This window comes from Lissotriton helveticus, chromosome 4_1, assembly GCF_964261635.1.
Source record: "Lissotriton helveticus chromosome 4_1, aLisHel1.1, whole genome shotgun sequence".
Classification (NCBI taxonomy): Eukaryota; Metazoa; Chordata; class Amphibia; order Caudata; family Salamandridae; genus Lissotriton; species Lissotriton helveticus.
In genome coordinates this window covers 306,252,645-306,270,774 of record NC_136063.1, presented here as the reverse complement: position 1 = coordinate 306,270,774, position 18,130 = coordinate 306,252,645, and the positions used below count along the sequence as shown (strand labels likewise).

The window sequence follows — 18,130 nt, the reverse complement described above, 5'->3', positions numbered from 1 at the left end:
GATGTAACCTTTTTCTTTAACCTGGATCGGTGTTGTGTGATCCGTACATTTACTGCTTGACTCGTTTTTCCTATGTACACTTTGTTGCAGGGACATACCACAGCGTAGATGACATTCTTGGTCCTGCAATTTGTAAACATGTTGTGTTTCCATCTGACCCCATCATGGTCAAATGTGTTGCCTTCCAGAGTGGTCGAACACGAAACACAGTTGCCACATCTGTGGTGCCCGCTTATTGGTTTGAGGTTCCACTGCGATATTAGGTCGCTTTTTTGTTTTGGAATGTAGCTGTCTGCCCTGATCAGATGTTGTCCAATGCTCCTGTTTTTGCGCATGGCGAAAATGGGTTTCTTAAGGGGATGTTCCAAATCCTCTAACAAATGCCAGTTCTTCAGAATTATGCGTTTGAACTGATTTGTGTGTGATCCAAAAGTCGTGACACACACCAATTCATTTGTTTCATTTTTTTCTTTTTTCTGGAGCAGATTCTCCCTTGGAGTGAATCTGGCGCGTTTTTTCGAATGCTTAAGAAGTTTTCATGACATTCGAAAAAACGCGCCAGATTCACTCCAAGGGAGAATTTGTTAGAGGATTTGGAACATCCCCTTAAGAAACCCATTTTCGCCATGCGCAAAAACAGGAGCATTGGACAACATCTGATCAGGGCAGACAGCTACATTCCAAAACAAAAAAGCGACCTAATATCGCAGTGGAACCTCAAACCAATAAGCGGGCACCACAGATGTGGCAACTGTGTTTCGTGTTCGACCACTCTGGAAGGCAACACATTTGACCATGATGGGGTCAGATGGAAACACAACATGTTTACAAATTGCAGGACCAAGAATGTCATCTACGCTGTGGTATGTCCCTGCAACAAAGTGTACATAGGAAAAACGAGTCAAGCAGTAAATGTACGGATCACACAACACCGATCCAGGTTAAAGAAAAAGGTTACATCTGCACCCATGGTTGAACACTTCCTGAATAAAAACCATGCAGAAAATGATTTTAAATGGACGGTCCTCACATGGGTGGACCCTAAAGTTTGTTCGCAAGACATTGAGGCAGCCCTTTTACGCAAAGAGGCATATCTCATCATGAAGTTTAATAGCGTTAACAATGGGTTAAATGTTCTGAGTGAGGTAACCAGAATATGAGTGGTGCCAATTCCCCGCACTGTCCCACTTCACAGAAAACTACAAGTCCCACAACTCCCAGCAGCCTGAATCACAGCATCCAAATCCGCCTGATTGGCTGACAGCTGCATGTGACCATTGGGTGTCCTTTTACTGTTGTTACCGCGGTAGCGTTCCGCCTTCCCTGCCCCTTTGTTTGGATCACACCGCGGCAAATTAAGCACCACCGGTGAGTCTTGCTCTCCTCTAGGCGCACACAAATGCTTTACCCTCCGTGAAGGGCCCTGAGTAATGCGTTTTCCGCTATTCCCATGCAGGATTAAATCCGGCACTGAGCCATTGTTCTGCCATTCCTTGAAGCAACCATTACCGCCGGGATGTTTTAACAGATTGGAATCCTGACGGAATTCTCAGCTAACCGCGCAAAAAAGTAAGCTCCTTCCTCCAAACACCCTGGGCATTTCATATTCAAAAACGCTACATGTCTTCTAAACATAGACATCCATTTTTGTTTGTAGCATAACTTTGGGGACAGACCATTGAAATTGAACTGCTTGCACCTCGAGTCTTGAACGCACTGGATTCGAAGGTAACTATTGAACCCATGTACATTTTCCCTCTTTGCCCCTAAAGCTGCAAAACCCAGCAGCTACACAGCATTTACTGATGCAGCTATGTCGCTTCATTGCAGGTCGACATCCACAGTGTCCGATGACTAGTTTTGAAAGCTGATTTTGAAATAACTTTTTGGGACCATACACCTTTGGTCACATGAGGTATGTTGCACCCATCTGGTGCATTTATTGGGAATAAGCTCTTTTAATATTTATGTAAGGCTCAGCCCTCTAAATTCGCTTCCCCCTTTTGTTCCCCCTAAACAGTATCGACGGATATATCTCCTCGCCCTGATGAGAATCCGATGATTCACACATTGGATTTCGAAACGCGTCGGCAAAAAGCAATGTTTTGTCTTAATTGAGTTTTGGTTGCCCATTTCTGCACTTTTTTGAAATGGTTTCTTGATAACTAAACGGCGACAGGATTTCTGATTGAATGTATAAGACGCTATTTTCTAAAAATATTGATGCATATGACTGGATGATACTGTTACACTTTTCACTTTTGTAAATACTTTTTGTTCATTTGTAATTCACTTTGCACTTATTCATTTGTGTTTATTCATGCATACAATGTGTCTTTATGCTTTTCCCTAGCAAAATTTATGTTTGCTCAAAGTACAGTTGACTTTGTATCTTTCTTTGTTTCTTGAAAAGATTTAAATGCATAAAAGCCTAAATGCGAATGACATTTTTGTCAGAGTTCACTAATTAATGTGGTTTTCTCTGTATGATTCATTAAATGCGTGCATAATTGTGCTTATAAGAGGCATAGGTAAAACCCCTTTTTCATGGTACTTCAATAGGCCCGACCTACCCTCTTTCCCACAGGGCCAAACCCCTCCTTTCCCCCGATTAAATATAGTTAGCATCCGAACTGGTCACACTTGCCGTCTCACGCTCATGGTCTCCGTGACGAGATACTTTTAGTTAGCCATCCGATAATCTCTCAGATTGCAGACAAATAATCCTTTGTCTGCATGCTGCGGCGAAGATCGGGCTCAAATTGATGTCAGTAATCAGCACTCCTGCAGCAGCCCGGTCATGTCCACCTGACGGGATCGGTGCAAGAAGAGAAAGAAGGGCCACATAGGAGGGTGCATTAATAGTGAATGCACAAGAGGCGAGGAGACCAAGGGAGCCAAGGGCTATAGAAGAGGGTACAATAATGCATAAGAGATGGGGCACCAAGCGTCAACGGAAGAGAAAGAAGGGCCACAGAGGAGGGTGCATGAATAGTGAATGCACAAGAGGAGAGGACATAAAGTGTGGGTGTAATAGAACAAAGGGCTCCAGATGAAGGCGCACGAATAGTGAATGCACGAGAGACAAGAGGACAAGTGTGAATGGAATGGGAGCAAGGGCTGTAGAACCGGGTACATTAATAGTAAATGCATCAGAGGAGGGGCAGCAAGCATCAACGGAAGAGAAAGAAGGGCCACAGTGGAGGGTGCATGAACAGTGAATGCACGAGAGAAGGGGCATCAAGGGTGAACGGAAGAGTGGGTGACGCTAGACTGGCCATTGCTGAAGAGAAGGGCGCACTAAAGGAGAAAGAAGAGCATCAGTGGAGGGGGCATTTAATGTGAAGGCAGGAGAGACGGGACAGAAAGGGTGAATGTGAAAACAGAAAGAAAACAAAGTTGTCCGAAAGCCTTGGTCACTCTCCTTTTTCACTCTCCTTTTTTGGAGAACCCTGCAGTCCCCCTGACGCCCCCAGGGCCGCCTGCAACCGTCGGGAATACTTGGCATTCAAGCAAAAAGACAGGGCCCGTCCAAGCAGCTCCTCTGCTGAGGGAGCGCTGGCGCTCGGTTTGAATACGCTGTGGAGACACCAGACCCAATCCAGGCACTGGGACAACCAGAACCTCTCCCAGTCCATGCACCAATGGACAGATCCTCCAGCACCCCTCCCTGCTCCAGGTACCCTCATCAGGCGCACTCCCAGCACGATTCGCCCACCACAGTTCCAATTCCCAGAGTTTACGAGCGTGTGGACGGCCGCTGACAGCACTCATGTTTACAGCTGAGTAGCATCTGCTAGTGCCTGCGCGTGCATGAGAGAGAAACAAGCAGCGCATGCGCTGCAACGAAAAAGGAGTGCTAATTCACCCACCAATCCCACACCAAACAAGCATTTAAAATGCAATCGGACTCGTATTTACGCGAGCCCTATTGCGTTTTAAACGGAAGTGCGCCGCTTTAAAAAAGGCACGAACGGGAGGGGGTGGTGGGTGCTGCTGGCTTGAGAAGTCACGGACTGCGGAAGGGAACGGGAGGAGGCAGGGAAACAAACAGTTTAAAAGGTAAAGGGGCTGATAGCTGTGGAAGGACAATAATGACGACATGGTCGTCATGAGGCAGGATTCAGTTTACAAAAACCAATCAGCATGCAGCATTTACGATTGCAGTCAATCACAAAGATAGGCGGAAAGTGGGCGGAGCTTCCCCCACTATTGTGTATACAGCATCCCTCTGACGAGACAGCGCATGCGCTGCCTAGTCCGAGACCTAAAAACGGACTGTCCAGCTGTGAAGCCTGCCTTGCTGACCAAGGACTGCGTTGATGCCGAGGCCAGCTGTTGCTGCACCAGGACTCTTCTGTTGCAGTAAGCTACCATGCAGAATCCATTTTGCCTGTGTGGACCCAGAACTCCAGTAAATCTCCAAGGGTCAGTTAGCTGGACCCATGTTGGAACCATAGGGACGGAACAAGCTACTTTGACATCAACACACCTGCACACACCTCGATGCAGTGCAACACATCCTAGCATGTTGCAGTTTGTCTTCGATGCGGACACATCTCATTGCAAGCCTTAGCAAGCACCGGCGGCTTCTACGATGCTGACACAGACCTTTACGACACAGGCCCAGCGCGGTGCCTCTCGTCCCCTGCTCCAACGCATCGCAGTGCAAGTCTCCACAAGCCCCATCAGGCTTCCTCAACAACGATGCTGGACCTTGTATTGTAGCTCTTCGTTTACAGTCATAGACTCTTCTGCTGCGCGATGCATCTAGATGGCCCCTCTATGCAGGCATGTGCTTATCGACTCAAGGCGCATCCCAATGCCGAAGCCCACAAGGTACTTCTCAGTAGACTAAACTAAGTCCTGGCTCATGCTCCATCATGACGGCCTGAACCTGTGACCTGGACCCAATCTACTGCAACCAAATAGCTGCAGTCAGCGCTTTTTGCTCCTTGGCACTTGATTTTCACCAAGCCTTTAAAATTCCATATCTCCGTTTCTACTAATTGGATTTTTGCTGTTTTGCACATAATTTAATACATTTTACTCTATTTTTCTAAATTTGTGCGGGATTTTTCTTCTGTTGTGTTTTCACTTTATTACTATTTGACGTGCTGCATAAATACTTGACACGGTGTTACTGAGTTAAGCCTGACTGCTTTTGTGCCAAGCTTTCAGAGGATTAAGCACAGGTTAATTTGGGGTTTGTTTGTGTTTCACGCAGACAAGAACTGTTGTTGCTGCTTGAGTAGGGGTTTGCCCCCCTCAGCCAGTAACCCAATTTTCTACACAGGGTGATTCTGAATGTGGGTAAGGTGGTTAGGTGAATAGCATATAAAAGTGGAAGGAGAGGTGAGTTTAGGCGATATCTTTTTGAATGCCATAGCCCCCACTTTGTCTCAATGCTTTTATTGAGTTTTAGGTGAGATGCAAATGCAGCTTATATCTAGGACATAGTAATATATAATTCATTTGTTTTCTCCACCGCTACAAAAACATAACATAAATTAAGTTATGATCTATGTCCATCACACCACTGGTTCTTAACCTTTTGACTTCTGTGGACCCCCACTAACCGATTCCTGGAATCTGGGGACCCCCACTGAGTCAATAGTGTAAGCCAGGGATCCCCGGGTTAAGCAATGTTTATGATATGAACCTCAAAGCAATACATAACAATACAAAAACAAGCATATACAAAACAAATGCTCAACTATTGAATATTTTGCTTAATTCACAATGAAATATAGAAAAGTTTTACATTTTCAATGGTTCTTCTTTATTTATCTACTTAAATCATTTCAATCTATTAATTTTACTATTATTTGATTTTGTACTACAGCCATGGACACCCTGGGTAGGCCTCCTGGACCCCAAAGGGGTCCCAGGACCACAGGTTAAGAACCACTGTCTTGACGATAGCCTAGGCGCATATCCGGGGAGGCAAGGGTAGGAGGGAATGCCTTCAGACAACTTCTTAGTAACAATCACTTAACAATCAACAACCTCATGCCCTCGTGAAAACTTACTTCATCAAACAGGGTGATTGGTGCAGCATATAAAGGCATGAATAGCACGCAATCTCCACTGCAGATTTTCAAGGTCTCTGTTAATGTACTGGAATTAGTAAACGGCATCTGAGTGAGTGCTTTTTCCAAGGTGTCTAAGTCTTTTGGAACACAATACCTTGTACTTCTGCTAGATCAGAGTGCTCCGGATGCTATTCATCTCTGGAACATGTTTATTACAGGATTGCATGGCACAACCACAGGCCCTGCGTATCTAATGAACTATCCTTATATGTCTCTATTCAATTTATATTTAACCTCAAATGCACCTCTTTTGTATGCACATATTGCCATCAAATTCGAAGACCCACCGTATTATCTGAACTCCCCATCAGTTCTTCCTGTGTCAACTCCATCAGGAACCATCCATTAAAATGCGAGGCAGCACATTTAAATCCATTAGCCGAGTATTTTTCAATAACTAGGTCGCTGAATGTTAAATATATGACATAAGGCATAGAAGCAGGAGGAGACATTGGATGGAACTGGAGTTTGTCTAGGTAGGCCGAGACTTTGACACCGAGAAGGGTATTTTCTCCTTCATAAAGGGTTTAAGTTACATGGACCTATTTGAAGGTAGAGCGCTTGTAACATATAACATGTAAGTGGATCATACTTTACATCAGGTTACGTCTTGCTAGTGGAAATGTTGCAAACATTTTGCAATGTGGAATTGGACTCATCAGTGGTTAGAGACTCGACAGGCTAGGTCATTCAGATTGGAGACTTCATCTGCACTTCCTGTGAGCAGGCTAGAAAACATGAAGAGGTAGAAACTGCAGAGATGGACAGCAGGAGGGAGTTTAGTAAGTGGTGGATATGGTCAGTGGTGGATGGTGGTTTAAATATGAAGAAAATATAGGCTTCTGCTGTCCGTTTTATCTTGATATATTTTCTTGGGTTTTTCTGACGATGAAAGGGTTTGGTTGAGAAGTATACAGAAAGAAAGCTTGTCCATGAAGTATGTATGCAATTTACTATCATCATGGTTGATTGCCTGAAGACATGGATAATGCAGTGGCTAGGTACGATTTGAAATACTTAAGGAAGTCTGTCAGACTTCAGAAATATTGCTAAAAGAATGAAAGCAGTCCATGTCTATGTTATGATGAGTTTGTAATTTAACAGGACAATGAGGGTGAAATTCAGACTGACTCTTTAGAGGAGCCACATCAGTCTGTTGTGGGATGTGGTCTGCTGGCAGTAATTAAGGGACACTGAGGCGGAAACCTGTAGTCACTGTCTGAAGCCTCTGAAGCCTCCACAATAATTTCTTGTAAAGCCCATCAACTTAAGGTTGAATTAGTTCATTCTTCAGCCAGGGTCTCACATGTAATGATTGTCTCTGCTCATTTGTCAACATATATTTGCGATTTATGCAACAATGTGGTGGAGAGAATCCAAAACCCTGACAAATGAAGTACACACCAAAAGACTGTCTCTATTATGGATGGAAATATTTAAAGATCCTCGCTTTAAATCTCTGGCCTGCTCAAAACGGATACAAATTTGTAAAAGTCTCCAAACCTACCTATGCATGCTCCTCCTCCCGTGCTAAAGGGTTTTTTTAGTTCCAAAGTTCCAATCCACAATCATGCCATGCTTCTGAAGTCCTCTTTATCTGCAAACACTTACTGTCCTCCTTTCAGATTGTGAACATTCCTGTATGTTTCTGTAGCCTCAAATACTGGCGACATATCCTGGTCCTAGCTTCAGTGCTCCACTATCCTTTGGGCTAGATTCTTACTCTATAAATAACTTTCAATCAAATCAAATTACTGTTTATGAGTTTTACTTGTATTCTGTTGTTAGTTTGTGATCTCATTTTATCAAAAACATATTTACCTGCAAGTGAATAAAGAGGCTGTATTTCTGGGAACACCAGTAAAGCTTCTGCCTTTTTCATGTAAATGCCACCCCTTGATCATTTACAGCCATTCAATGACATTTGCTAGGGTATGTTACCATTGTATTTGGTTACGTTCAGAGGTGAGTCATGCTGGAAAGTGGCTGGCAAGGTTGGATAAACTGGTCTACTGTTTAGTAATGGATTCGTTTTTGGAGTATGTTGGCAAGCCTGTCGCTGACCCAATTGTGGAAGGAGCTGAAAACCTGTTCTTCAACTGAACCCCAACGCCCAGATGATCAGAAAACCCCCACCCCTTCAGCACCTTGAGACCCTCACGGGTGAGTAAGCACACTTTACAAACTCTGGTTGATTGTAGGCTAGTTCCGGTTATGAATCTTTTTGGAGCAAGATTCAAATGGGTTTGTGGCCGGGCACTGCTGTGAACTTCGTTTTGCTGGGCTGCCGGGTGGCAGTACACTTTGCCCCTTATGTGGTTCTGATGCAGGGCAATGTGGGTGTGTTAGATGCAATTTAATGTTTACTGACCTCTTATGAAAGAGATGCCCTCAGAAGAATAGAAGTGGTCAAACCCATGGCAGAGAGAGCTCACGAGCACGGAGCTTTTCTACACAGGGACAGACTTTCTTTCACTAAGCTTTTGCAATTACTACAATTTCAGTGTTCTCAGATACAAGCCCAATGGTAATGGACCAGGCTGCAATTTTAACGAGTGGGTGCTGAACTTTAAATTATATCTTTCAGGTGCAATAATGTATTTTCTATTTTCAACGCAGTCCTGCTAACCAGAGCGCCAGAAAGCTCTCATGTGCAGACGGGAGGCCTTAGAGTTACAAATATCTTCCTACTACTTGCCTGGGTGCAAACTCATCAATGGTGAGGCCGGCCTCTAGTCCAGTCCTGCAGTACTCCAAGCCATCTGCTACAGTGTAGGCAAGCTCCAAGACGGCATCAGCCCCAGCCTCTTGCATGTGGTACCCACTAATTGAAATCGAGTTAAACTTTGGCATGTACTGTAAGGAAAACAGGCCAGAGTGAACATGTCGTTATTGGCAAAAGCATTACATTGAAAATAAGTCATCTATCGCATGCTAAATGTGAAGTATGTTTTCAAGAATTACTACTAATAAACATGAAAACATGCAAGCAGCATACTACCCGAAATAAAAAAAACTCATAAGAGTTAGACATTTCAACAAAAAAGAATAAAATATATTTTTCAGGCTTATGAAAGCAACGGAGGCGTTGATGTGTGGTAAATAAATAATTAAATACCAGTTCTATTTTTCAGAATAATCAATAAACGGGTAGCTCAATAAATAAGAGTCAAGATTCGAGGTAGCTGGAGTTTGCAGGTTTTAATAAAGCATAAGGGACAGGAACAGGACAACCTGCACGGGAAAAGGATGGCAGCTGCCGGGGGCAGGATCTGGATGAGCGCTCCCTTTATTAACAGTGCATAACATATATATACTAAAACAAGTGCATTACCTTCAATACAGTAGGCGTAGCAGTGGGCGGGGTTCGTAGCAGTCGCGAAAGATAAGGCATAAAATGGGTGTAACAAGAGGCGTGTACAGGGCGTATACATAGACATGTGGTGTAAACGTAACAGAATATGTCATGAATGGGGCGGAAACATGGAAGGGGCTACCTGAGGAGCTGGGACCTCTAACCTAGTGGTGCGCGCAAACTGGCAATGACGTGTTACTAGGGAGAACTGGGGGCTATGACTTCTGCGCTAGAAGAGGAGACTAAAGTCTGCGGAGTCAGAGCGACATGTACCTAAAACCTATCTGGTATCTGATGTTTAGAGAACATGTTGATAGAATCCAAAAGTTATCAGGGTAAAGGCTACTTGACTCTAAGACTGGTGCATGCATTATTCTACATGTATTGTGTGTGCGAGGAATATTCTATGAATATTAATACAGTATTTCTCTTACAGGGAGACATAAAGGCTAGACCATGACGGAAACTATTGATGCGATTCAGTAGCTTAGGAAGGCAGAGAAGGAGGGCTGGACTGATAACTAGAAACATAACATACTCTTGGCAGACTGGGAGGCAGAGCCAGGCCGAGCCGGGCACTGTGAGGCAGGAAGTAAGTGAAGGGTCAGGGATGCAGGTGGGGGCTGTATCGCTCCTCAGAGAGGTTTCAGGAGACAGGAGCTGAATCTGGTGTCCGGGCCCTTTTGAGGCCTAGAAACGGGGACTTTTCAATAAATTAACGTGCTCACTGAAAAACGTGGCAACGTAGGTTTACATAGGCCTAATACTCGTAGCTTTCACGAGAACTGGAAACTGGCATACTAAAGTTGGACACACTATAATTGCGTCTTTAATCGATCAGGGGGAAATACATATGCATATCGATCATGCACATATAACATAAGATGGGGAACACGTAGGGACACAGAACATGGCAAAATTTACTTTTCCACATTCCCTCCTTGTCACTACGTTTCCATCAGGAAACATCAATATTCATGATACCATCTATCATTTCATACAGTATCATTTGCTCGTCTCGAATTGTCCTGGAACGGGACTTAGGACTAGGACTTGAAATACAGGATGTAGCACAAATGCCGCAAATCGCAGGGCCACATTGTAAACAGAGGCAGCAACTGAAAATGATCATTACTGCTATACCTAGGAATGACAATACTTTCCATCCCCAGGCAGATATAATACTCCAGAGCCAACCGGACCATGTCCAGGTGCCTGGATTCTGGTGTAACTGATGGGCAATTTTATGAAGTTTGGTTATAGCTGAATAAACAGATGGCGCGTTATTAGGAATGAAAATGCAGCAACTAGATCCGATGACTCTACATGCTCCTCCTCTATCGGCCAGTATGACGTCAAGAACGAGACGATTTTGGAGCACGACAAATCTCATAGCAGATTGCTCTTCAGTTAAGTTACCTAGAGCAGAAGTAGTCTCATTCACTACTGCTTCAAGGGTTCTGGTTAATCTACGTATTAACTTACTATTCTGGATAGGTCCTATAAAGAAGAAGAAACCGTTATTGAAGTCTGTATACTGTTCTAGAGCAGTTTCAGTTTGATCGACAATTGGGGACTCGATCTCCCTTCTATGTCTAATGTGTACTAGATGTGTGTTTCTATGATAATCAGATGGGGCTAAAAAAACTGGTGGCAATAGGAAGGCAATGTAACAAGTTCCATCCCAATCAAGGGGCAGACGAACATATGCGGTCTGACCACAAACAAAATAAGAATGACGTGAGGTTTTGAAAATAGATTTCCCACTGTCACTATACTTGACAATAGTAGCACAATCACTATGTCCTACATGTGCGGAACCATTCTTTCTGACACATAATTCGCCTTTGACTGGCAGTACTGAAATAGCAGGTAGATCTGGAGTAGTATCGGACTGAACATTCAGGACCATGAAATTCGAAGAATAATTACCTAAATCATACACTTCATTTTCTAGATCTAACCCTGTTCTATGGGGGAGACCTTGCTTGTCTGGGAAACATGTGCCATTCAGAAGGGACATGTCAGTTGAGGATGACGTTAACGTGGACCATGCTCCACACGAGCCATTATGTGAAAATGGATAAGGAAAAAGTGGCAGAACTCCCTTCGGTGTCTGGAAAGGGGGGAGTCGACCACACACCCAACAATTAGTGGCATTGCTGGTCTGGTGTGAATAGTGTAGCATTCTAATAAACGTGTTATTACGCATAGCAAGACGATAGGATAGCTCGTGAGGAGGCAGATCACTAAATGTGTGCTCTACTGTAGCATTAGAAGACTTATTTACATGAGAAATTGGAAAACATAAATGTAATGCATAACTTGTGCAGGTAACCATTAAACTCAAAAACATAAGAAAACATAGAATAATGATACATTTGATAGAGTTTTGACTAACTCTCTCACTATGGGGGTCTATCTCATACATGTCAGAAACCTGTCTAACCGTTTCACCCGAGGGGGACTTAGACAATTAAACTGGCTGACTTATTTTACTAGACCTGAGTTTCTTTTTATACTCCTGCTGCGGAGTTTCCTCTAACAGGGGAACTTTCGATTCAGAGTCTGTTTTTAGGCAGTCCTTAGAAATGTTCTTGACAAATGTTTTTATACGCAATCCATGGAATTTCTTGATGTGGGACATATGTACCCAGCCTTTGCGGCCCTCCAACTTCACGGCCGTGCGGGTGGTCAGAAGGACAAGTCGTGGCTCTTTCCAACGAGGCTCCAGCGGACTTGAACGATCAAAGTTCCGGACAAGTACAAGGTTTCCTGGAACGATTTCATGCGGTTTCACCTCGGTATTGTCTGGAAATGCAGCGGCAACCTGTGAACGACAAGAGTGTAGGGCAGACATCAAGGAAGCTAGGTAATCTGTCAGCATATTACTGGAAACGTCTGTAATACTTCGGGGTCTAGGTGTACCCCACATATTTGGGGGGCGGCCGAATACGACCTCATACGGAGACAGACCTGATCTAGAATGTGCAACCATGCGCATATAAAATAAAGCGACTGGCAGAGCTACTAGCCAGTCTACACCTTTCTCTTTACAAACTTTGGCAAGTCGGATTTTCAGAGTTTGATTATGTCTCTCTACGAGACCGGCTGCTTCAGGATGGCGCACACAATGGAACTTCCACTGGTACCCTAACAGAAGGGAAACATGTTTCATTAACTCAGATGAGAATGGCTGGCCGTTGTCTGAATACACGACCCTAGGGAGTCCATAGCGGGGAAAGAATTCACGAACCAACTGCTTGGCAGTGGTCGCAGCTGTGTAATCTGGAACTGGATATGCTTCTGTCCACCTGGACAAAGCGCATACAGCTACGAGGACATACTTGAAACCTCGACATCGCTCCATCTGAATGTAATCCATCTGGAGGACTTCAAAAGGGTGGTCAGGAGGTTGGAATCCGCCTTGTTCCACCGGGACACTTTTACCTGGATTGAACTGACAACATATCATACAAGTACGGACTTTCTGCTTGGCTGCAGCTCGTAAATGCTTGTTGAACCAAAGGTTCTGGATACTGTCTAACATAGCTTTTTCTCCTAAATGTGCAGGACTATGTGCGGTATTGATAATGACTTGAACCATAGAGTCGGGGAGAAACCATGTGGCTTTTCCCTTCGTCACCCATCCCTGATCTGTCTGGACCCCTCCTTGTTCGGACCATTTCTTGATTTCTTCGGAAGTAGCATGTAACTGTATGTCTATGACATCTTGTGTAGGGTCCTTAACTGTCATACAAGTAGTCTGATCTGGAGTGTGTGTCAGTGTTATGTTAACTGGAATGTCTGGAGTCTGAGCTGTGAGCTTGGCTGTTCGATCTGCTAGATCGTTACCTTGGGAAATGATATCAGTGACTTTCGTATGTGCTTTGCACTTCATAATACCGATAGCTGTCGGTAAATGTATTGCATCTAACAGAGCTTGAATAAGGAGACCATGCTGAATCTTGGTTCCATGAGAAGTCATGAAACCTCTTTCTTGCCAGAGCACTCCAAAGTCGTGTACGACTCCGAATGCATAACGTGAATCTGTATATATGTTTACTTTCAGGTTCTTGGCACGTATGCAGGCTTGGGTCAGAGCAACTAGCTCTGCTGCTTGAGCAGACAAGGTGTCAATACGGTGTGTCTCTATAACTTCAGTTTCAGTAGTCACTGCATACGCGGCTACTAGTTCTCCTGTACTCGTTCTCATACATGAACCATCCACATAAAGTGTCAGGTCGGGATCAGATAATGGAATATCTGCCAAGTCTTGTCTTGGCTTTGTCATAGTGTTAACTACTTCCACACAGTCATGTGTGGCAGGATTTGAAGTAACTGACGGTAACAGTGTAGCAGGGTTTAGAACGTTGCAGCGTCTGATTTCTATGTGTGGCTGGAACAGTGTCAATTCATAACCTGTTAAACATGCAATTGTCAAGTGCTGAGTCTGTGTTCGATTTAAAAGAACTTCCACGGAGTGTGGAACTTGTACTGTCAGGGAGTGTCCTAACACTATGGAATCACTTTGTCTGATAGCTAGAGCTGTGGCTGCAACTGACTTGAGGCACGCAGGCAAAGCCTGGGCTACTGGATCTAATGTGCTCGAAAAATAAGCACAGGGCTTGTACTGTCCGGCTTGATCTTGTGTGAGAACAGATAATGCTGTACCATCACGTTCTGTAACAAAGAGTGTAAAAGGCTTACTGTAGTTCGGTGTAGCCAGAACAGGTGCTTGACATAAGGCTTTCTTTAATTCATTAAAAACAAGTGTATGTTCCTGGGTCCAAGGGAGGACAGTCGATACGGCTGCCTCCTGTGTCGTTAACTGTATCAGTGGCTTGGCTAGAAATGCATACTGAGGAATCCATTGTCTGCAATAAGAAGTGAGGCCAATAAAAGCTCGTACCTCCTTCTGGGTCTTGGGCTGTGGAAGACTCGCTATTAACTGGATACGGTCAGGTGTCAACTGCCTACCCCTCTTGGACAGTAAGTGTCCTAAGTAGACCACTTGCTGGACACAGAATTGGAGCTTCGAAGGGGACACCTTGTGCCCCATCTCGGCTAGGAAATACAGGACCGTAAGTGACGCACGTTCGCAGTCACGTTCAGAACGGGCTGTGATCAGTAGATCATCGACATACTGGAGCAGGGCAGTGTCAGTTGGCATGTGAATATTGTCTAGTTGTCTCTTGAGTGCTTGACTATAAATACTAGGACTTTCTGTGAAACCTTGAGGAGCTCGTGTGAATTTATAGCTCCTTCCATTTAAACAGAAACCGAAAAGGTACTGGCTGTCTGGATGAATGGGGACACTGAAAAATGCATTCTTGAGGTCAATGACAGTGAAAAATGTAGCTTCAGAATCAATGGCTGTCAATAGGGAAGAAATATCTGGGACTACCGGGTACTGAGGTATGATACATTTATTAAGTTCTCGAAGGTCAATCACTAATCGATATACTGGAGGTGCGTTTGGATCAGTACGTTTCATGACTGGAATGATAGGAGAATTACATACATTGGAGTCAGTTTCTACAACCACTCCTTGAACAATAAGCTTGTCAATAATTTTGGATAAGGCTGCTACAGCCTCAGGTGGCAATTTGTACTGTCGGATTCGTGGCAAAACTATACCTGGCTTCAGGGTCACACGATGGGGTGAGATGTTCATACAACCTACATCAGTTGGACCTTGGGCCCATAGATGCTGCGGGACATTCAGTAATCTTGGATCAAAATCACGTAATACATAGTGACCTTTAAAGTCTCTTAAAAACAATCGGATTCCTTCTGGGGAGCAGCAAATAACTGCACCTAATTCTTTTAATGTCTTGATGCCTAACAAATTTTCTGGACAGGACTTTGTAAGTAACAAATCAGTAGTTCGGGACAATGGACCTACTTCTAGAGAAACTGGTTTTGAAATCTCGTTAACAATTGGCTTTCCTGAAAATCCAAGGGAAACATTTCTTGAGCCTGAGAGCGGAGCCCCTGGAACCTCGTCATGACTGATAGTAGTCCTACTTGCCCCTGTATCAATCAAAAACTTTCTGTCTTTCCCTAATACTTGACTGTGAACATAGGGACCCTCTTGATCTACAGGTATCTCGATGAGAGGCAAGCCTACCTCCCTCTCTAGGCTGTTTCATGAATACTGCTGGTACTCTGGATACTCGGACTGTGCATACTGGTGCATCTGCTGTGTAACATGCTGTGTTGCAGCTATAGGCTGCGGTACTGTAACTGTCTGTTGTGCATTCTGTGGTAACTGGGAAGTCTGTGTAACTTGTTCTTGTCTAGGCGGACGTGGTCTCTCTTTAGTCTTACCAGTAGCTATGTTGTGTTTCAGAACTGCACACTCGTTTATAAAATGACCTGGCTGTTTACAGTAATTGCAGGTCCCTTTAACAGGAACTGCAGGATGACTGGCTTGATTCGGACCCCTCTTCTGACTGTCTTGTGGAACAGATTGTGCAACTAATACTTTCATTTTCGTGTCTTTCATACGTCTCCTTTCGTGATCTTGCTCTTCCCTGATTCTGTTCTGGTGATACTGGAGCATCTGAAGCATTTGGGACGGAGTATTAGCTTGCCAGGTACTTTCGACTTTCAAAACTCGATTTTTAACTTGTGGACTTGAATTCTCGACTAGTTTAGTAACAAAAAGATGAGGGTATGACTCGCTACTTGTCTTCAGACCACTGTTAATAATAAAACATTTCTCGAATCTAGAATAAAAATCACTAGTTTCTTCGTCTGGTTTCTGTTTACAGGCTGAGATGGCATCCCAGTCTTCCTTTTTCGTGGCTAGTAATCTTGGCAAAACTTGTATTAATAGTTCGGGCAATTCTTTACATTTTTCTCCTAGACCGGTACCTGGTACACGTGTTTTATCTTCAGCTTCTAGAGCTGTCCAATCTATCTTTTTCTCTCCCACCTCCCATTCTTTTTCCTTGAGCTTTTCATATACGCCCGCAGGCAACAGGACCTTTAACATTTTAATGATATCGGGATACGTGTATTCTCCCATACGGAGCATGTCTTTTAATTCACGGTGGAACCCTGCTGGATCTTTGTCGTGACAGGGAATTAACTTCTTCATCTCTAAGAGTTCCATCTTTGTAATCGGGGTGTAAACAAATACTCGTTCTAAATCACCACCCGTTGTCCAAACTGGATGTACTTCTCGTAACGGATGCTGTCTCTCTATGTAGAATGGTTTACTTTCGGGGGGTGAGACATGAACAAAATGCGGATTCAGAAACGTTCGGTATTTGTGGCGCTGTTCTAGAATGATACTAATTAAATCGGTACCTAGACCTTTCCATCTATACTGTAGTAACTCGTTTAATACATCATGTAACGGACCTGGATCTGAATGCTGACCCTCATATAGTGTAATGAGGTGCTGGATCATATACATACCCACCAGTCGCTGCTCGGCTGGGGGCAGTTTCAGAAACATTTGTGCCACTATTTCGTCTGGAAAAGTGGTAGAATCAGTAGTCCATCGGACTGCTGATCGGGCTAGTTCTTGTTCATGCATGGTACTAAGTTCACTATAACCTATTCGTGATTTCAGGATTTTATCTGTAGCCTGGAATACTTGTTCTAGAGAACATTGTTCTGGTACTGGAGAAGGAACAGTTTTCTTGTAGTCTAGACGTGAATGTCGGTCGGAAAGTCTAGTTCTACCTACATACGCTATTCTGGAAGGATTCTCGTCGTCTACCTCTTCAGTAGAAGAGTCATTTTCTTTCTCGGTTGCTTGTGTTGCTTCTCGTTTCTCGTGTAACTTTATTATTTCTTTACGGATTTTCTTGTACATACTCTCTATACTAGCTAGTGTCTTGTGTCTTCCCTCGGCTATATGGTCACTCCACCTGGTCAGGACTTTCATTTCTTCTGGATCTTTTCCTGGATAATCTTGTTCTCTTATTAAACAGTTAATTAGAAACTTTAAAATCATGAGCTGAATCTCGACTTTTCTTTGGACCATGGTGTCGCCAATACTTTCTGGATCTCTTCCTGTACGGATGAAATGATATATTCTGTCTAGATAACCTTTCATATTAGGCAGGGTGTCCAAATACTCGGTCACCCTTCTTACACGCAACGAATACAAGACCATATCATCATCGCCTGGGACTGGATCATAACGGCATTCGGTAAGTGCTCGCTTGATATCTGCAACGGACTGAAATTTGGGTGTACGCTGTACCGCTAGCTCATGTAGCGTCATACGTCTGTGTGGAGGCGGGGTACGAGGAGAACCTCCCCCCGCGGCTCCTAGACCGGAATCGTCGGTGTGTACTGTACGGGCTGGGAGAGTGACTGATGTAGCGGGTACTTGTACTGTGGGCTGGACCGGGGGTACCGTAACGGGTGCCCCGGTGGCTGGAGGAACAGAATTTGCATATTCTGGGACTGTGTCGTCCAAATAGGACGAGAGAAAAATATCAGCTGCGGTCGGTTTATGACGTAGCTTAATCGGAACTAGTGGTGGCGGAAAATTACTGGATGCCTCTGGGGTTGCTTTTGGCAAGCCCTCGGCAAGAAGAGGGTACATACCCTTAATAAGGGCATTCCTCTGTCTGTCTGACTGTTCGGCTTTAACTCGTTCACCTATTTCGATTAATTCCCTTTCTTGGGCTCTTTCTGTGGATTCTCTACT

The 18,130-nt window shown here is 44.1% G+C and overlaps 1 protein-coding gene across 3 annotated transcripts in view; it reads right to left on the bottom strand.

Moving 5' to 3' along the window:
- Positions 1–18,130, bottom strand: part of LOC144828554 (methylmalonyl-CoA mutase, mitochondrial-like) — a 268,618-nt gene that overhangs the window by 175,510 nt on the left and 74,978 nt on the right. For all 3 annotated transcript variants that reach the window (XM_078686829.1, XM_078686831.1, XM_078686830.1), the window contains exon 4: positions 8,794–8,951. In XM_078686829.1, the coding sequence (XP_078542955.1) occupies positions 8,794–8,951 (158 nt within the window). The remainder of the gene's footprint in view (positions 1–8,793; positions 8,952–18,130) is intronic.